The following is an 18,627-nucleotide window of genomic DNA, read 5'->3' on the forward strand; positions in this document are numbered from 1 at the left end:
ATTCCTGCACATATTCCTGCTGCAGGATCATAATTTTCAACATTGCAGGAAAAACAAAGTCTGGATAATTTAAAATAACCATTTATCAAATCATGTTTCTCTGAAGTATGTCTTTAATTTTGTCTTTGAATGTTAAATTTTAATTCTCTAAAAAGGTTAAGAAAAAACTTGTGATTTAAATATTGGAAATTTACAAAAAAAAAAAAAGATCATCTAAATCCCTAAGCAATTTGATTGGGCATTTAAAGCTTAACTCAGTGGATCTATATTTTACAGTTCTATGTGCTGTATAAGAGCCGTATTTCAGTTTCTGGCATTTCTAATCAATAATAACACCTAGACAGAAAATTTATCAGAAAATCCCCAATAGTTAGTAATGCTTTGTTAAAATGAGTTAGTCGATGCTGAGAATGATCGAAACCTTTGGAAAACACTTGCTGCCCAATGTGCTTTGCACAGGACCTAATAATGATGAAAATGAGTTAGTATATGAGTACATAATTTTATTCTTAGGTGGGCATAGTGGGTGCTGTGTAATTTAAATTATTCCATTTTCAGCTAGTGCAGGTTTGGTATCCAAAGTCATAATGGAGTCAGATAGCCTTTATAACTTTAATATAGTAGTAGTTGTAGTAGTAGTAGTAAGTAGTAGTAGTAGTAGTAGTAGTAGTGTTGGAAGGGACCTTTGAGGTCTTCTAGTCCAATATCCTGCTCAGGCAGGAAACCCTATCCCGCATATGGAAGAAGACAGACAGATAGATTGCTAAAATTTTGCTGATGCCCTGGCAATCCTAACTATGTCTTATATATAACTGAACAAATGATAAGTATTAATTTTATTTTAAAGGAGAAACTAAAATATCTTCATGAAGAAAAGACTGAAGTGTTTGAAGCTCAGATCCAATCTTTACGGTAAAAAAAGTATATATATATATTTAGGTTGATGCTTTATGCCTCTATCAAAGTGTTTCATTTTGCCTCATTATATATGTCCATAAGTCAGTAGAAATAAATCACATTATTTTTTTCCTGTGCTCTTAAAAAGTTTGTGACATGTGCCTTATAATTTAATAATGAGTCTGTTTCTGTATGTATTTGGATGTATGTTTGTTGCCTCCCTAGTAAGATTACTAAGTTATTGCAAAGCTTCAATCAGTATCTAGAGGGAAAAAATCCCTAACGTTACAACCATACTGCCATTTTATACAGATAAAACTTTCAGATTGGAATAAAAAGCTTGTTTCAGTTCCTCCATGTCCCTCTGATGACTAAAATAGTATTTTTAAAAATATTTGTTATTTGTGAAAGATTTGGGTCTTTGTATTTTGCAGCATGGTTATTTTATGATTGCACAGTAATTTCATTCATTCATTCATTCAATTTCTGCCCAACTCATCCAAGTGATTCTGGGTAGCTTACAATTCTAAAATTCTAAAACAAGTAAAACAATGTAAAAAAACATTAAAACTGTAAAAGCGTCCACAAAACAAATAAAAATGATCCTTGGCGCTGTGGTGTTGGCCTCTTTAAGGAATGGGACAGTATTTCCTGAACTGCTTCCTAAGAAGCCATCCTTGGAACTAATAATTTTATTTAACTATCACCCTGTCTCTAACTTTCCCTTTTTAAAAAATGTTGCTGAAAAGGAGGCTGGTGTGCAGTTGATGAATGCCCTGGAGGAAGTAAGTGGATTAACTAGACCTGTTTCAGCTGGTTCCTGCCAAGATCTGAAGTGGGCAAATAAACATACAAACTGTTTAATATACTATCACTCAATTCATTTCATTAAACACACACACACACACACACACACAAAATTTCTAAATCCTAAAATAGAGACCAAGCTTTCTTATCATGCTCTAGATACACATTATCCAGCTTTTTAATTTAAAAATATCTCTGTAATACTGGAGTGATGCTTTTTTATTTGTCACTGTTATTTTTGCATCTCAGTTCTTCTTTCGCTATTCTTTCTTCCCTCTTTCTCAGCCTTCACTGACATATGGTAACCTTTACTCAGGAAATATTTTATGCATCTGATCATGTGGATAGTGATCCATGAAAGGTTTATGTGATAATAAGTTGGTTGTTCTTTAATGTGGCACAAAGCTGTGGTCCTTTAGAGAGTTTAAAGCAGTAAGAAAAAAAAAGTTAGGTTGCTTTCCAATCATTATTGTATTCCAAACTTGTATGATGTTTATAATGGTTTTATGTTGTTATTGTTGCAGAAAAGCTTTATCAGAGTCCCAAAAAAACTGTGAAGAGCTGAGCGGAAGATTAAAACATCAGCATTTGATCAATGCAGCAAATAGCTCTAATAGGCCTGGTGGTCTTTGCTTAAATTGTGCACAGCATGAAGCAGTTCTTTCCCAGACTCATTCAAATGTCCATATGCAAACCATTGAAAGACTAACAAAGTAAGCAGATGGACAGTTCTGAATTTTAAAAAACCCAGAGTATAACAATTGTAACAAAACATTTCATGAAAATCAGTATTTTTAGTGCAATTGTAAGGAATCTTTACAAAAGCATTATTCCTCTTAAGAGTATCTTCCTGCTCTTAATAGAGTGCTTTATTTGATTGTGGAATGGTTTTTAAATGAGTCTCTAAGCTCCATTTCACATACAGCTTCCATTTTCCTTTAACGGAACAAGACGTCTTCATACAGCACTTCTGCTTGGTAAGAACCTAAAAAGGCTCAGTATTTATCTATACTCCCAACCGAATGAATGGAGCCATCAAGTAAATATAAGTTTAAGTTTACATTTACATTAGGTTTATCCAATCCATACTTTACAAATGGTATGTTTACATGGATATGTGATTAAAAAATGGGAATCATTGATTGCAAAAAAAGGTGATTCAGAAATAAACAGTAGGATTTTACCAACGGAATGAGGATCTGCCCCAGTTTCATTTTCTCTGTTTTCTAACCATCGTATTTAACAATTGAAATCAGAGTTATAAGCAATTGACGATAACTACAGCTGTACAAATAATTTGTCTGCCATATATGTATTACAAGCAAAGGCATGTACATGTCCCAGGAAACCACACCCAACCAAGCACCATATAAATAAGATGCATAGAATAGCCCAAAGCACACATTCTGGTAGAGAGAATTCCCGAAGGATAGGTCAGAAATTGGTCCAAAAGCTCGGAAGTCTATATTTCTGGTCCCAATGACTGACCCAGATTGGATCTTGCATATGTATATATGTATTATTTATTCCTACTTATTTTAGGCAATCTTTGAGGGCTTGGGCGGCTGCAATTTAGTCTTATGAAAATCTGCAGGTTTATAGGAAGCTTTCTGTTCATGCTATAATATCATTGAAAATAATAGAGCTATATTTTTTCTAATTTTTTTTCTGTTTGGTTTTGATGGGCATGGGAGTAGGAACCTTCTAGGAGACAAATTTCTTCCTTCTCTACCCTTAAACTGTCCTTCCATCCAAAAAAGCAGCTGGAAATTAATTATTTTCAGCAGCAATTGGTGGGGGAGAGGTCTTTGGAAGGGTGCTGTGGCTATACCCAGGTTATCCCTTCCCGATCTGGAATCTAAACTATTTATTGTAGAACCTTTGCTAATTTACAACTTAACATGTAAAGATGTGGCAAAGTCTGCCTATTTTTTCTAAAAAAAACAAAACAAAACCTGGTATAAATCTAATGCAATCTCTTCTGTATAATACCTTAGAAATGTTACTAAATGTTAATGTTGCTCTTTATCTCGCTGAAGTATCTCCTACCTGTCTCATGTATTGATCTTTCTTCTCTCTTTTTTTAAAGAGAGAGAGATGAGTTAATGGATGCCCTTTCTACAATAAGAATAAACTTAAATGAAATGCAACAGAGGGAATGCAAAGATTATGAACAAGTGAAACAAGCAGTACACATGACTGAAGAAGCTAATTTGGAAAGAACCAAGGTAAAATTGTGCAAAGACACAATAGTTTAGGTATCTGAAATTGTGTCTGCCATTTACAATATGCAAGAAGGCTGAAAGTAATGCTTTGTTTATGTGCTTTTGAGGGGCATCTTGCTGGCTACTTTAGGCTTTGAATCCTAGATTTAATGGACTCTGTCCTAATCCATTAATATCTTTGATGATGTTTGGTGAATAGTACTAAGTGGTCCATGTACTAAAGAAAAATTACTTTGCTGCCTAAACTCCTTTCTATTATTAGACTGACTTTCAAATAAACGTTTGAAATGCTCTATCCATAAATGCACCTCTCATTCCTCATCCATGATCTTTTACCATGTTAAAGAGATAATCCTATACAGGTTTAATGTAACTCCCTATACCTATAGGTAGCGGTTTGGGTACAATAGACATGAAGGGTTTTATGAATTGTGGGCTACACCTAGGTAGAAAATGGTTGTGGCCAGATTCTTTGCTCAAAGGAGCAAAGAAAAAAGTGATAGAAGAAGTAATTTTAAAACTGTTTCTGCGTGTACTCCCCCAAGAACTGGCTAAAGGCCTTTCCTTTAAATCATCTCTTTCTGGGATTTCAGCAGGGTGGGAGAGAGAGGCTAAGAAGGGACCCTTCTTGTTTCATAGGCTGAAAAGACATCGGGTGATTTGTACTTTCACACTGGCAAGATTTGTAGCATAGCTTTATAATACACTAGAATTAGCTTATCTGGTTGGATTGCTGTTAGGTGTACGTGATAAGGCTGACAGGTCCTCTATATTCCATCATTTTAGAATAGATGTTCTTTTTATCCAAAAGTCACTGAGGAGTTGGAAGGCTCATAGTTTTAATAAAAACAAACATTGTAATGCCCTCTAAAATATGTGGTTTAGCCATATCTAAGTTACAACGTATGGTTTTGGTTGGTGTACTTCAAAAAGTAAATAGTAGAACTAGAAAAAGTGCAGAAAAAAGGTAACCAAAGTCGATCCGGGGAGGCCTTTAGTTTGGAAAATATGTGAATGGTGAAGATGAGATTGAGGTGGATAAACTCATGCAAGCCATGGAGAAAATGACAAGGAACTGGGGCACATAATAAAAAACTGATTGGAAGGCAGTTAAGACAAATCCATGTATTTACAAATAGTTCTCGACTTACAAATCATTTAGCAACTGTTTGAAGTTACAGCAGCATTGAAACAAGTAACTTAAACTGTCACACAGCATCCCCACAATCACGTGATCAAAATTTTGATGGTCCCAGGGCCATGTGGTCACCCTTTGTGACTTTTCCAGCCAACTTTTGATATGCAAAGTCAATGGGGAAAGCTGGATTCCCTTAATGACCACACGGTTTGCTTAACAACTGCAGTGATTCACTTAACAACTATGACAAAAACCAGTCTCACTTAACAATCACCCTACTTAAGCAATGGAAATTCTGGTCCCAATTGTCATAAGTCAAAAACTACCTGTATTCATACAGCCTATGTAATGGCCATTAAGTTGAATGGCATGAGCTGGTCTCAGATACGCTGAAATCCCTTTTTCCAACTCCTTCTCCTTCCCATTTATGATCTGTCAGAAAGAGGAAGAGTTGGAATAGCCGCATTGTTTTTGATTGCCAGTGACCCATTAGCCTAGAAGTGAATTTTCTCTCTCCTCAGTTTCAAGAACTACGTTTTCATACCTTGCACTGAAAATGAAGTGCTATGGAAACAGTATCAAAGAGCTTTTCTAATGTAAGTTAAAAAGCTTATTTTAGATGTTGCCTGCTTTAGATTTATTACCTTGGTAACTACTGCCATCTGCTGTGTAATTAATATATTGCATCTAGTTGAAAGGAATTTGTGTTGGAAACAAACATTATTTTTCTAAGGGACCAAAACTGTATTGTGCAAATGGAATTCAGGTATACTCTGAAAGAATCCAGTTAGCAGTGTGCTTGTGCATGTATTCTTCATTTTCAGAGTTGAGTCTGCGTATTTGTAGAAACTAGAATCACTTTGGCCTAGAATAATTTATATTCAGTTAGTATCTGTAGATGACAAACAGACAAACAAAAATTTATGGAAATATATGTTTTTAAGGTAGCAATTATCTACCTATCAAATGTCATGTTTTAATATCAATAAAGAAAACAAAATGTGATTGTTGGAAAACTACTGAAAGGCTGTATAGGTTTAAAGGTTTGCACTGAATCTGTAAAATCGGAAAGCTGTTGTGGCATACTTGCTAAGGTGTTTGACTGGCGCTAAGGCAGGCATGTCAAACTGCCGGCCCATGGGCCGGATGTGTCACGCTGAAACTGCTCCCACCCCACTGCTGGCAATGGGGAAAAAGTCCCAATACATCACGCGACGTCACATGACATTGCAAGTTTGACATGCCTGGGCCAAGGAAACCAAGATTCTGATTCACTCTCAGCCATGGAAATGTCAACACCTCAGCACACGCTTTCTCTGACACCTTAACTTACCACACAGGGTTGTTCTTGTAGGGGAAAATTGGAGGAAAGCATGCTTTGTATGTCACTTTTGCTTCTGGAGGAAGATTGGGATAAAAGTCTAGAAAATACATCAATAATATTAAATATATTTTTGCAGATTGTCTTGAAAAATCAAAATATAAAAAATAATGGCTGGAAGGTCTCTTAATGACAAGCTAATGATTAATGAGAGCAGCATTTCTTTCATTGAGGATCATTTCTTTCATCAGCATTTCTTTACTGTCAAACAAGAAGAATAGATATGCTTTCTTTTAAGGCTGATTATGTTTCAAACAGGATTTGAGAAATAATTGCCTGTCTAATAATATTTCATTTAAAATACTAATGTCACATAAGAAAATAACATTTAAATTGAGTAATTTTGTAAATTTGGTCTCGGATTAGAACAAAATATATGCTTGAGAAGTATGATGAGAAGATGAGATAAAGTACATTCACATCTCTATTTAAAAATATGCCCCTTTATTTCTTGTCATTATCTGATATATATACTTCAAAATGTGAAATCAAAATATTTCTTGTGAAATGTGAATAGGTATTTAGAACAGACACCACCAGCATTATCACAGAATTAAAGTTCTTTGAAAGTACAAGTAGTCCTCGACTTAAAACAGCTCATTTAGTGACAGTTCAAAGTTACAACGGCATTGAAAAAAGTAACTTATGACCATTTTTCACACTTACAACCTTTGCAGCCTCCCCATGATTATGTGATCAAAATTCAGATGACCGTTGCTGCATCCCAAGGTCATGCGATCACCTTTTGAGACCTTTTGACAAGCAAAATCAATGGGGAAGCCAGATTCACCTAACAACCGGGTTACTAACTTAGCAACTGCTGTGATTCATTTAACAACTGTGGCAAGAAAGGTCGTAAAATGGGGCAACATTCACTTATGAGTGACAAATTGTTTTGTGGATATTGAAAGTATATTGTATACTTATAAATTTAAATACACTATGCATCTTTAAATATTAGTGACAGCATATTTAAGCGGTCTTACATATTTCTTTAATTTCCTTTTCCCCCAAAATTTAATGTTTGCCTTATATTAAAAGAACATATAATTTGGTTCTACAAATCTTAGAGTGGTCTTCATCATTTCCACAGGCTTTAGTTCAATGTGAACAGCTTAAAAATGAAATGGAGAGACAGAAAGATCGCCTTGAAAAAGAGTTAGCACTTCAGCTAGATAAGAGAGCTGGCGAGCGAGAAGCAGTTCGTGAAGAAATGAAGAAAGAAAAAGAAAACCTATCATCACTGGTATTTTCCTATCTTTTAATTACTTTGAAGTACAAGCAATTTTGGTATCTGCTTGTTGTTTTTAAATAGGTTTTACATTTATGAATTCTTGTTATGTCATTCTAAAAAAATAAAAAAATAGAAAAAAACACTGTTCTAAACACTTGAGCTATTTGATTATATGTTTAAATAGCTTTCGCTTAGCTCCAAAAAGTTATTATGTATATCTAAATTTCCTGTTATACAAATTTGTTTCTATGAAATGGTGTAAGGAAGTTTTAAATAAAGCTTGGAATATATAGTGTTACCCACTGCTATTGTTTTATTATTTGAGAAATATGTAATCCTTACTCATTAATTCGATATGTTTTCTCAGATTTGCATTTAACAAATATGATAGGGAACAGATAGCAGAAGAGGCATGTAAACTTAATAGGAAAGAATAAAATAGATGTAAGATGTCTTTAAATTCATTTGCTTTATGGTAGAAGAAATTGCTTGGTCATTCTGCTCATTTGCTAATCCATGGTGAGTGGCAAAGAGTCATTTTGGAATTGAAACTGGAATAAGCCTAGAAATTTGATAATTGGATAGGCAAGAAAAAATAATTTAAAATTTTGACTTCAGGACTCTTCTGAGATTTCTTCTACTGAAATTTAATGGCACAGGCTTACTGTATACATGAAACTTAACAACAGGAACAAAAGTTGGAAAAATGCTGAAAATCCCAGCCTTATGATCTATCAGAACTTATAGCCCTCAAATACAGCATTTTAAAAATTGTAAAATTATCCTCTAGCTTCAAAAACAATAGACAGTAAATCTACTGAATATGGAGAAGAATATGAATATGGAAAGGCAAGAAAAACCAAATGTACAGTTGGTCAAATCTTGGTTATAAGTTACTATTTTAACCAGAAATCTAAAGCATAGCTGTCTCATTGGTGGTCATTTGCTAATTTGACCCAGAATAAAGTCTTGGTGTTGAAAGCTCATGGGTATAAAGTGTTTGTATACAGAAATCCAGAGAGAGAAATAGATTGGATTCAAACTTATAATAACAAAGTATGTCATTAGGCGTAGTGGTTGGTTTACTGATGGATAAAGATACTTAATATAAAATGTAATAATTTTTATCTATAAAATAAGTGAGTCACAGAAAGATGTGGCAAACTAGGATAAATTGGAAATGGTGTTAGGTAGGATCATGGAAAACTATCTCCATGGTTTGTAGGAGTTTTATCCATAAAGTAAATAATAAAATGTTCACTCTATAAAATTAAACAGAACTACCCTATAAGCAAATTATATGTAATCAGATAACTTGAGTCAATTTCTTAAACTAAATCAAAGGGTTGAGATTTGAGAAAGGTAGCGAATAAACAAAGACTGGCTAAGAAAAGAAAGATCATAAAATTTAACTTTTGTTATGAGGGTGACAGCATTTTATCATTTTTCCCCCCAGCAAGATTCTGGATTAATCATTCTGAACATTTCCAGTGTTTGTATGTTTGGAGGGCAATGGCTGTTAGCATAGTTTTGGCCTATATATTTACTATAGTTATCTGTTTGGTTTGCTCAACAGAGAAGGAAGTTATCTCTCCTTTGTTATGTATAGAAGATACAAATAATAATAATCAAGCCTTTTGTTTTGATAATCCACTAACTTTTCCCAACTGGAATGTCATGTCTTAAACAACATGGAATCGTTGAGCCAGGGTTGTCTGGCTGTTATCAGTCAAGCATATGGCACCAAAAGACACGTCAACAAGAAGCCAATACAACAGAGTTCTACTATAAGAGGCTTATAGTAAAATTAAGAGGCTTAAAACTTAAGCAGCATTTTTATTAATATAAATATTAGTAATATTAGTAATATATTAACATACTAATTCAAGCATCAGGACCCTAATATACCAATACTAAACCTAACCTCCAAACACTCATTTACCATTTCTGACTGCCATTGCAAAAGATTTGCTTCTACTAACTCTTAGCCTTTTAGTCAGATGGGCAAGGACCATGCAATCCTATCAATAATTTATAAATTGAATTCAAACATTGGCCTCTATTAATTAGCTCTAAATTGCAGTTAATTAGATAGCAAAATTAAAAAAAATCTTAATCTACTGTTAACCCATGTTATGGCAGAAGTATTTTTTTTACTCAACATTTGCAGCTAAAAATCTTACGTACTAAACAACCTGGAAATGGCACATCCTTGTACTTGTCAGCATATTGTGATTATAACTTGTTTTATTTTAATTTATGCTTAATTTGTTGTATTTTTAATTAAAAAACTTTTTAACTAAAGCGTTGGCCATTTTGAAAACCTCATTGTTTTAAATGTAGTTCCAGCATTTGATTTCAAGTTGTTAAAACATGTTTTGATTTTTAATTATTATTATAACATTTATTTACTTTCATTATAGTACAGACAGTACTTTCTACATTAAATATTCTTATATTGGGCCACTAAAAGTTTCAATATGTTCTGCAGGGTATTCATTTTGTTATTTATACAACAGGTAAAATTCTGGCAATCCCAATAAAATAATGATTTCCAATTTCATTTTGAATGAATTTATCAGAAACTTTTTCAGGCAGAGCAGTTGACCCTATCAAAGTGCAAAATAATAACAGCTAAATAAAGGATTGCATTATCATCAATTTAGGCCTCCTACAGGCATTTGATGGAAGGAATATATACGAGTTGCAAAGAATGAAACCTTGTTTGCCAGCTTTTAGAAGCGAAGTCAATCCTATCTACATAACCTTTTGCCTGCAAATGTCATTTCAGGTAATGTCTTTATCTTTTATTTCAGGTAATGTCGTTATCTCAGAATGTTGCTGGTCTGGAGTCTCAGATTGACAGGATTACAAGGGAAAAGCTCTCCCTCACTAATCAGCTGGAAGAAGCTCAGAACCACCGTGCTTCTCGTGAAATGGAAATGAATAAGGTAGAATAGTTTTTGAAAATACAGAAGAGGCGGTTTTCACTAGCTCCCACTTAAACTATATAAATTAACTTTTAACAGCTTAGACTCGTTTGAACTGCGGCAAATAAATTGGATATCTAAATAAATAACTGATGCAGCGAGGGCCTATGAGCTTTGCCAGCACAAAGGAAAAGTAGCAGAGGATTTACAGTAAGTTCGGTCAATAAATAGCTTTGCAAGTAAGCGCCAAATAAAAAACTAAAAACCTAAACTTATTGTCAGTAACGTAACATTACAATATTTTATGTGGTCTGTAGCTGAATAAGAGTCCAGCTTCAAAAGTCTTCGATTTCAAGAAGCTGGTTGCTGAAACAAAGTCAGTATCAGCTTACAGCCCATGTCAGAATCTATCCTGATAGATCCTTCATCTGGATGTTGGTTCTGGTATATTGTTACAAGCTGGATTGACAGCAAAGCAGAATGTTGACTGCAGTACATTGCAATGCATATTTTTTTTAGTTTACTGTATTCCTCTATTTGCTTTAGCTTTAACATGTGTAAAAGTTATATTTCAAACAAATTTCTTAAATTCCTTTCACTTAGAGATTAAAAATATAGGAACATTTTAATTGTGTGCAATTACAGATTAATTATTATAATTATTATGATGCACATCTACTTTATTGATTTTTTAGTTCTTACTAGAGATAACGTTTATTCTTTAAATTTTGCCCTTTAAAGGGTAGCCTTCCTATCCTAATACATTCTAATTACATATTCCTACTTTTTAATAATGAAAGGGGCTAATTTTGTAAGGAAAAGTGTTTCTTACTGATTGGCGTTCCTATTAATATTTTTAAAATTAACTCCTATTACTCTTAGTATTTATTTTACTGTGATGGAGAAACATTGCTGAAAGTGGAATATAAGAAGTTCTAATGATTGAAATAGCAAAGAGAAAAAGATACCAGCGAAGAACAAATCTAACATCAGCAGTATTTCAAACATTTTGAAGTCTGATGACAGAATTTTTTTAAGTGGCACCATTTATTGTTATCCATTGTCTGGATCAAGTATCAATCTTGGCAAATTTAAAATGTGTGCACTTAAACTCTTAGCATTCCCCAGTGGACTATCCTGACTACCGTGGAGAATTCTGGGAGCTGAAGTCCACCCATCTTAAATTTGCCAAAGTTGAGAAACACTGTCTGGGTAAAAGATTTGCACTTTCCTTAAAATATAAACCCTAATTTAAGCTAAGAGTAGCCAATTTGCATCTATCCTATATGATTCGATCACAGTTCATTTATCTGGTCACCAGAGCCCCTTACACTATTTTTTCTAAATTTGGCATCAAAATTGTAATTTTGGGTATATGATTTTTTGCCCTTTTTGTTGAATTAAATAGGTTAAGTAAATGACAATTTTGTGTAAATCACCTAAAGCCTCCTAATTAATCAAGGGTGTAACATTTCAGCCCTATCGATTAGTGATAATGTCATTGTATCACTTCCATATAGTCCTGCAAATCTTAGATACTTTTTCTGAAAAAGGAAGGTCCCACAAGAAAAAATTGTTCACCTCAGAGTTATATGGTGTGAAGAGAATTCTAATCTCTGTATCTTAATGATGTATGAAATATTTGTGAATTCTCCTTGTTTTCAAAAAGTGCCCCATTCCATCAACTTTTCTTTTCCTAGAAATTTTTTTCTTTTTGCGCTGAGGATGGGAGGGGGAGAAGGAGTTGCAATTACATTGGGATAGAAATTGAAATATAATCATTTTCTTTCCAGTTACATTACAATAAAATTCCTTCAACATAGTGACATGGGATGTCATCCTCTTACCTCATAAATAGGAATACGTTCTCCCCTCCCTCTTTCCCTCTACTACTCTTAAAAATAACTGATTAATTCTTATTGCCTATGGATTATGCTTGTTGTATAATCTCTGCATTTCTGGAGTTGATTAATGATGGATATATTTTGGACTAAACAGCAACAGTGAATTTGCTGGCTATATGGCCACTAATGAAAAAATAATAATGGGACAAGGAGATCTGGGGCTGCTATGTAGAGCATCCCTCTAAAGCAGGGGTATCAAACTGCCGGCCTACAGGCCGGATGCGTCATCCGGAAGCCACGCCCACCCCATTGCCGGCAATGGCAAAACTGCCCCAATACATTTAACGACGTCACGTGATGTCGTGAGTTTGGCATGTCTGCTCTAAAGCATCATTTTTAAAAATAGGAGTACCATATAAAAACTTTACAGAATGCATTGCAAATGATGAAATAATAAATATAGTCACTAGAGGGCATCAAAAGTTCTCCTCTAAACAAATACTACTTTGTGGAGTCCTAAAACTGCAGGATGTTATCTATTTGATCTAACAGGTGTGTGGAGAAATACGTTACGAATTGAATCAGACCAAAATGAAGAAGGATGAAGCAGAAAAGGAGCACAGGGAGTATAGGACAAAAACAATAAGGGAACATGAAATTAAAGATCAGGTAAGAGAGAATACTCGCAATTTGTAGAAAAATGAGTTTTTCCTTCCTAATAAGTATTGTGAGGGGGTTCTTCTGAAAAGAAATCAATGCATTATATTTTAGTACTAGTAAAATATTTTATGATAAGAGATTTTTTCCTTCCAATCTTAACATACCCTTTTCATGCATGCATGAACGTTGTCTGTGTGTATATTTATTCTATGATATAGTCATTTGTTGTATCTAAAAAATTAACACAGTATATCCAACTATTTCCTGAACTGCTTGCATTCCTAAGCATGAAATAAATTTTATTTTTGTATTCTAAAGTTAATAAAAACTAATTAAATTTTAAACTAGTCAATTAACTGCTGATTAATATCAGATATTTTCAAGACTTTCTTGTTTGTTGTCTCATACAAAGGAAGTTTATTAATATTGGGCTAAACTAATTATACATGAAGTAGTTGAACTATATATACATTTGTAGTGAAACCTATGGAATCCTGTATTAAACATAACTTCTACATGTAAAAGAAACCCAGAGATATTTATTCGCTCGAAAAGGAAATATGATTTAACAAAGAAACAACGAAATATTTAATTGTTTGAATTACTTTATTTTCAAAATAATCATGTTATTACCGTTTAAAACAGCTGATGTTCTTTTAAATTTTTTGTAGTATTTATGAAATTAAATTAAACTACAAATCAGGACCTTTTCTTTTCTCTCCAACAGTCTTTTTGGATCCTTACTACTCAGCTGTGTCCAGTAGCAAGCACTTTCAAATCACACAAATGAGAGCATACAATATCCATGCCTTTCACTGCTTACTGCAATTTATTGCATGGCATAGTCTTCTAGAAGATTTCCCAGTCCTCAGGAAAAGCTTTGTGGTGGGGCTGAAATGGGTTGCAAGAAGGGGTTAGTTAAAAATGAATGCATCAAGCAGAATTAAAGTACAATCTAAGGGTGCAGTCACTTCAAACCAGTACAGTACTTCAGAAGTTTGTCACAACCTCCACAAGGCCTAGTGGGGCACAAATAAAACAGTTTAATCTTCTTTATTAAGATAAAATGAATAGTTTTAGAAATATGGGCAACACATTTGAATGGCCTGTAAACATACTGATTAATTTTTGGATGAAAGGTTAAAAAAAGTTATAAGAACAATTGAAGAATTTCTTTTCTACGCCATGGTATTATCAGCATGGTAATAATAATAAATATATAAGACATGATATGTTCAGATTGTACACAGAATGCTGGCATAGTATACATAGGTATATAAAGGCATTACAATTGAATGTTGAAGGCTTTAGATATCATGCATTGATATTACCGTCTCAAATGTGTTAGACATCCATAACAAGAAGTGAAGATTAGATGGGAATACTAATTAATGCTCTTCATATTTATGGAATGTTCTAATGATTTTCCTAAATACCTAGGGAGTATGAGAAGAGGAAAAACAGGGCTCTGTTGATGTGCAAAAGAATCCAGTCCATTGTCCTTTAAAACAGCATTTGGTAAACGATGGTTTAGGTGTGACATAAATAATTCTCTGTGGCATGTAAAAATAGCTGGATTTGTCTCAATTCCTCAAAAATTTGTTATACTTTTTGAAGTAAGGTTTGTTCTGTTGCATTTCTTCAATGGTTTGTCAACTTCCTTGCATGCAGTAGGCATGGTGAAAAAATAATTGTTGAAAAAATGCATAATTAGGAGAAATTTATAGAATGTTCATATTTAACTTTAAAAACTTTGCCGTTGCATTCTGTACCAATTAGAATTTTCAAAGCCTCTCTAAAGTGAACTCCATTTGAAATTCATTATATTAGTAAATGGAGATCTGGGCAAAAGTAGTGGAAGTCCATGGAAAGGCATATTTATAACAAAAGAAAGGACTTCTAATGTTTCCATCTAAAACATGAATAAATGTTGTCAAAACATATTTTTTGCCTTTATTTATAGACCCTATACAATCTATCTTTCTTTCTTTCTTTCTTTCTTTCTTTCTTTCTTTCTTTCTTTCTTTCTTTCTTTCTTTCTTTCTTTCGTATAAACTTCCATTCTGAGAAGGATGGATAAAATGTCTTACCAAAATGGAACCAAACACATCTATAGCTTTGCACTTTGGAAATACTTCAGGGAAATGGAGAATGGCGTCGCCTACCTCAGTGCAATGATCTGGGATGCTTTTGAAATCTTTCATGCTTAATTTTCATTTCATAATTCAGTTAAGATCAAATTTATATCACTGCTCAGATGGCTATGGAAGTGCTAAATATTTGAAGATCCTTACAAGAATGGTAAAACATTTTTCTCCCTGCAACAAAGTTGCATTTTTTAACTTCAAAGCAGAGATGGAAGAGTACTCCTCATTACATGTAAGAGGAATTTGCTCTTTTAGTTACATAGAACTGATACAGCAACAGAACAATTGTGTTTGCTGATAACTTGTTTCACCTCCTTGCCCCTTTGTATTTGCAGCTTGAAGTGTCTGCCCTGCAATAGGACCAACCTGCTTTGTACAAAGTACTCAATGACTCCATGTAAAATAATTCAGACTTCTACTGCCCAGACCTTCTCTGTTTTTAATTATTTCTATCATTTGTATGTGACTATAAGTTTTTCTAAATCCTCAGCTAGTTTAATTTTAAAGAATTACTTGGTTTTAGCCTGAATAGGCTTTGTATAGCTCAGGGGTCAGCAACCTGAAACAGTGAAAGAGCCACTTGGAACCGGTTCCCTCACAAAAGGAAAAACTGGGAGCCGCAAGAAAATGTGTGCGCATGCATGTACATGCGCACATGTGCAGAACAGGGTTTAAAGAGTGGAGCCAAGCCGAGATATGCACCTACCCTGCATATTTGAATTGATTGGTTGAACTTCAGCTATACTATAGCCGAATCTTGAATTATAAGCAGTTCCAAAATAGGTCTTGCTAAAATAACTAAGGCCTAGATACCAGGCTTTGTCCAATAAAGTATGACAAAGGAAACTTTTCTTTCCCTTGTATATGGAGATTCTCAGTCATCCAGGTAATGGTTGTCCCAAAGTTACTTTTTCAGGAGGCAACTGGACTTCCTTGTTTTTATTTGAAGACGTTTCGCTTCTCAACCAAGAAGTTTCTTCAGCTCTAACTGGATGGTGGGGAATGGAAGGATTTGTATTCCTTGCAGACAGCTGGTCATTTGTATTCTTTTAGAGAGTCATTGAGGCCATTCGACCCCACCAATCATCAGCTGAAGAAGCTTCTTGGATGAGAAGCAAAACATTTTCAAAGAAAAACAAGGAAGTCTGGTTGCCTCCTAAAAAAGCACCTTTGGGTTTCCTTTCCCTTCTTCTTCATTTAAAACATTCATCAGCTTGAGGATGGTACCTCCTCGATGAAAGCTCAACTTTTATTTTTTTCTTTGGGAGTTTGCAGTCAGTATGAACCCAGAAGGAACCCAGACTTCTCAGCTTTTTCTTCCAGCCTTTCCAAATTAACAGATACGTGCCTGTTCTCTCGATGTCCTTGTAAGGCAGTTGTATTGTATTTAAATTATGGTTCTCGCTAGCCTGAAGTCACCAACCCTGTATACAGTGCACTTCAAACATTAGATTACATTTGTTTTTACACTTTCTTTGATATATACTCCATATGAATAGTTTATCGAGATACTTTAGAGGTGAATGTGTCCAAGCCTTTTATGTATAATGGAATCTCAGGTTTCTTGTATAATAAAAAAGGATACAAGAGTTTTCAATTAGCTGGAAAAGTTTTCTCCATAGTGACTTTAATTAATTTAAAGAACTGAAGAGATTTACTGTCTAATTCAGTCAGTATTATTGTGTACAGATCATTTTAGCAAGTGGACAAGGACATCTGAATAGAGGAGTTCTTTATTCCCAAGTCATAAAGGGTTTTAAGATTTAGCATTAATATTTTGAAATAGACCATAGTCTGAAAATTATTTCACCTGAACAATATACATTTAGCATTTTTTCATCTGTACCTTCTGCTAATTTCAATTTTCAACTTTTCTGCAAAGTCTACTTATTATAATCTAATCTGGAGATTAAGAGTCAAAATGATTGAGGTTAGCTGGCTTTGCTAACTGAGATTCTGTCTGTAACGCCTGAAATTGCTAAAAGATTTTCCATTACCAAAAATAAAGGAGCATTCTAAAAATGTAAATCAGTAAATTAGTTCATTCTTTATTTTATTTATTTATTTATTTATTTAATTTGTATACCGCCCTTCTCCCGAAGGACTCAGGGCAGTGAACAGGGCAATACATAAAAACAAGATACAAAAATTAAAAATTATTAAAAAGTAATTAAACAGTGCCCATAATAAATTAATACAGATTAACAGTTAAAATCCATTTATAAAATCCAACCCCGTCCCATCAGGCCAGGCCAGCTTGTTCAAAGAGATGGGTTTTAAGATCGCGCCGGAAGGAGCGGAGATCGGGCGCCATCCGGAGCTCGACCGGAAGATGGTTCCAAAGATCCAGTGCACCCACAGAGAACGCCCTCCCCCTGGGGGCCACCAGTCGGCATTCTTTGACCGGTGGCACCCTGAGGAGGCCCTCTCTGTGGGAGCGTACTGGGCGGAGGGAAGTTGACGCCGGCCGCAGGTGCTCCCCAAGGTATTCCGGACCCATGCCATGTAGGGCTTTGTAGGTCATTACTAACACCTTGAACCTCACCCGGAAGACAACTGGAAGCCAATGCAGCTCGCGGAGCAAAGGTGTGACATGGGAGTGTCGGGAAATTCCCAACACAACTCTCGCGGCTGCATTCTGTACCAGTTGGAGCCTCCGAGTGGTCTTCAAGGGTAGCCCCATGTAGAGAGCATTTATGCATTGACAATTGTAGATACCTCATATTAACTAAACTCAATTCAGTGATTTGGCTTTGATCCAGTCCTATTCTGACCCCAGGCCCTACTTTCTCAATGGACATGTATAAATTCATGTTAACTGCATATTAATGATACCTCATTCACTCAGTTATTTTTATATGTAAAGATCCCCATTTAGTGATTACAATTGGGATTGATAACTTGGTTATTAAGCAAAGCAGCTGATAAGTGAAACTGCAGTTTGCTTATTATCTTACTTCAGCTTTACAGACCTGAACAGGTCAGAAATTTTAACCTTTTGGTTCTAAAGTTTCTTTTTCATCACCATTGTTAACTATGAACAGTTGCCAAACAAGGTAATCACTAAATGAGGATTACCTGTACTACAATATAGCAATGAGGGAAAATTCTGTAAAGTTCCATTTAACATAAATGATATAAATAAAGAAATACCTACCACTACTTTTCAAAATTAGTCATCTATTAAGTATGAAACTATTATAATATGTTACCACAGATTTCAAACTTGTACATTCTATCCAGAAAGAGCAAAATATTATTGAAAATTCTGATTGAATTAGTGAATTCTAACTCGGATTATATCATATGGCTGGAAGGGACCTTGGAGGTGTTGTAGTCCAATCCCCTGCCCAACCTAGACAAA

General features: G+C 34.4%; 1 protein-coding gene across 1 annotated transcript in view; it reads left to right on the plus strand.

Annotated features, from left to right (window-relative positions):
* Nucleotides 1-18,627, plus strand: part of SDCCAG8 (SHH signaling and ciliogenesis regulator SDCCAG8) — a 123,962-nt gene that overhangs the window by 25,985 nt on the left and 79,350 nt on the right. Inside the window, exons 7-12 of the mRNA XM_083349909.1 lie at nt 848-912; nt 2,229-2,417; nt 3,794-3,932; nt 7,542-7,694; nt 10,499-10,633; nt 13,009-13,125. Coding sequence (XP_083206035.1) covers nt 848-912; nt 2,229-2,417; nt 3,794-3,932; nt 7,542-7,694; nt 10,499-10,633; nt 13,009-13,125 — 798 coding nt within the window. The remainder of the gene's footprint in view (nt 1-847; nt 913-2,228; nt 2,418-3,793; nt 3,933-7,541; nt 7,695-10,498; nt 10,634-13,008; nt 13,126-18,627) is intronic.

This window comes from Vipera ursinii (assembly GCF_947247035.1).
Source record: "Vipera ursinii genome assembly, chromosome: 1".
NCBI lineage: Eukaryota > Metazoa > Chordata > Lepidosauria > Squamata > Viperidae > Vipera > Vipera ursinii.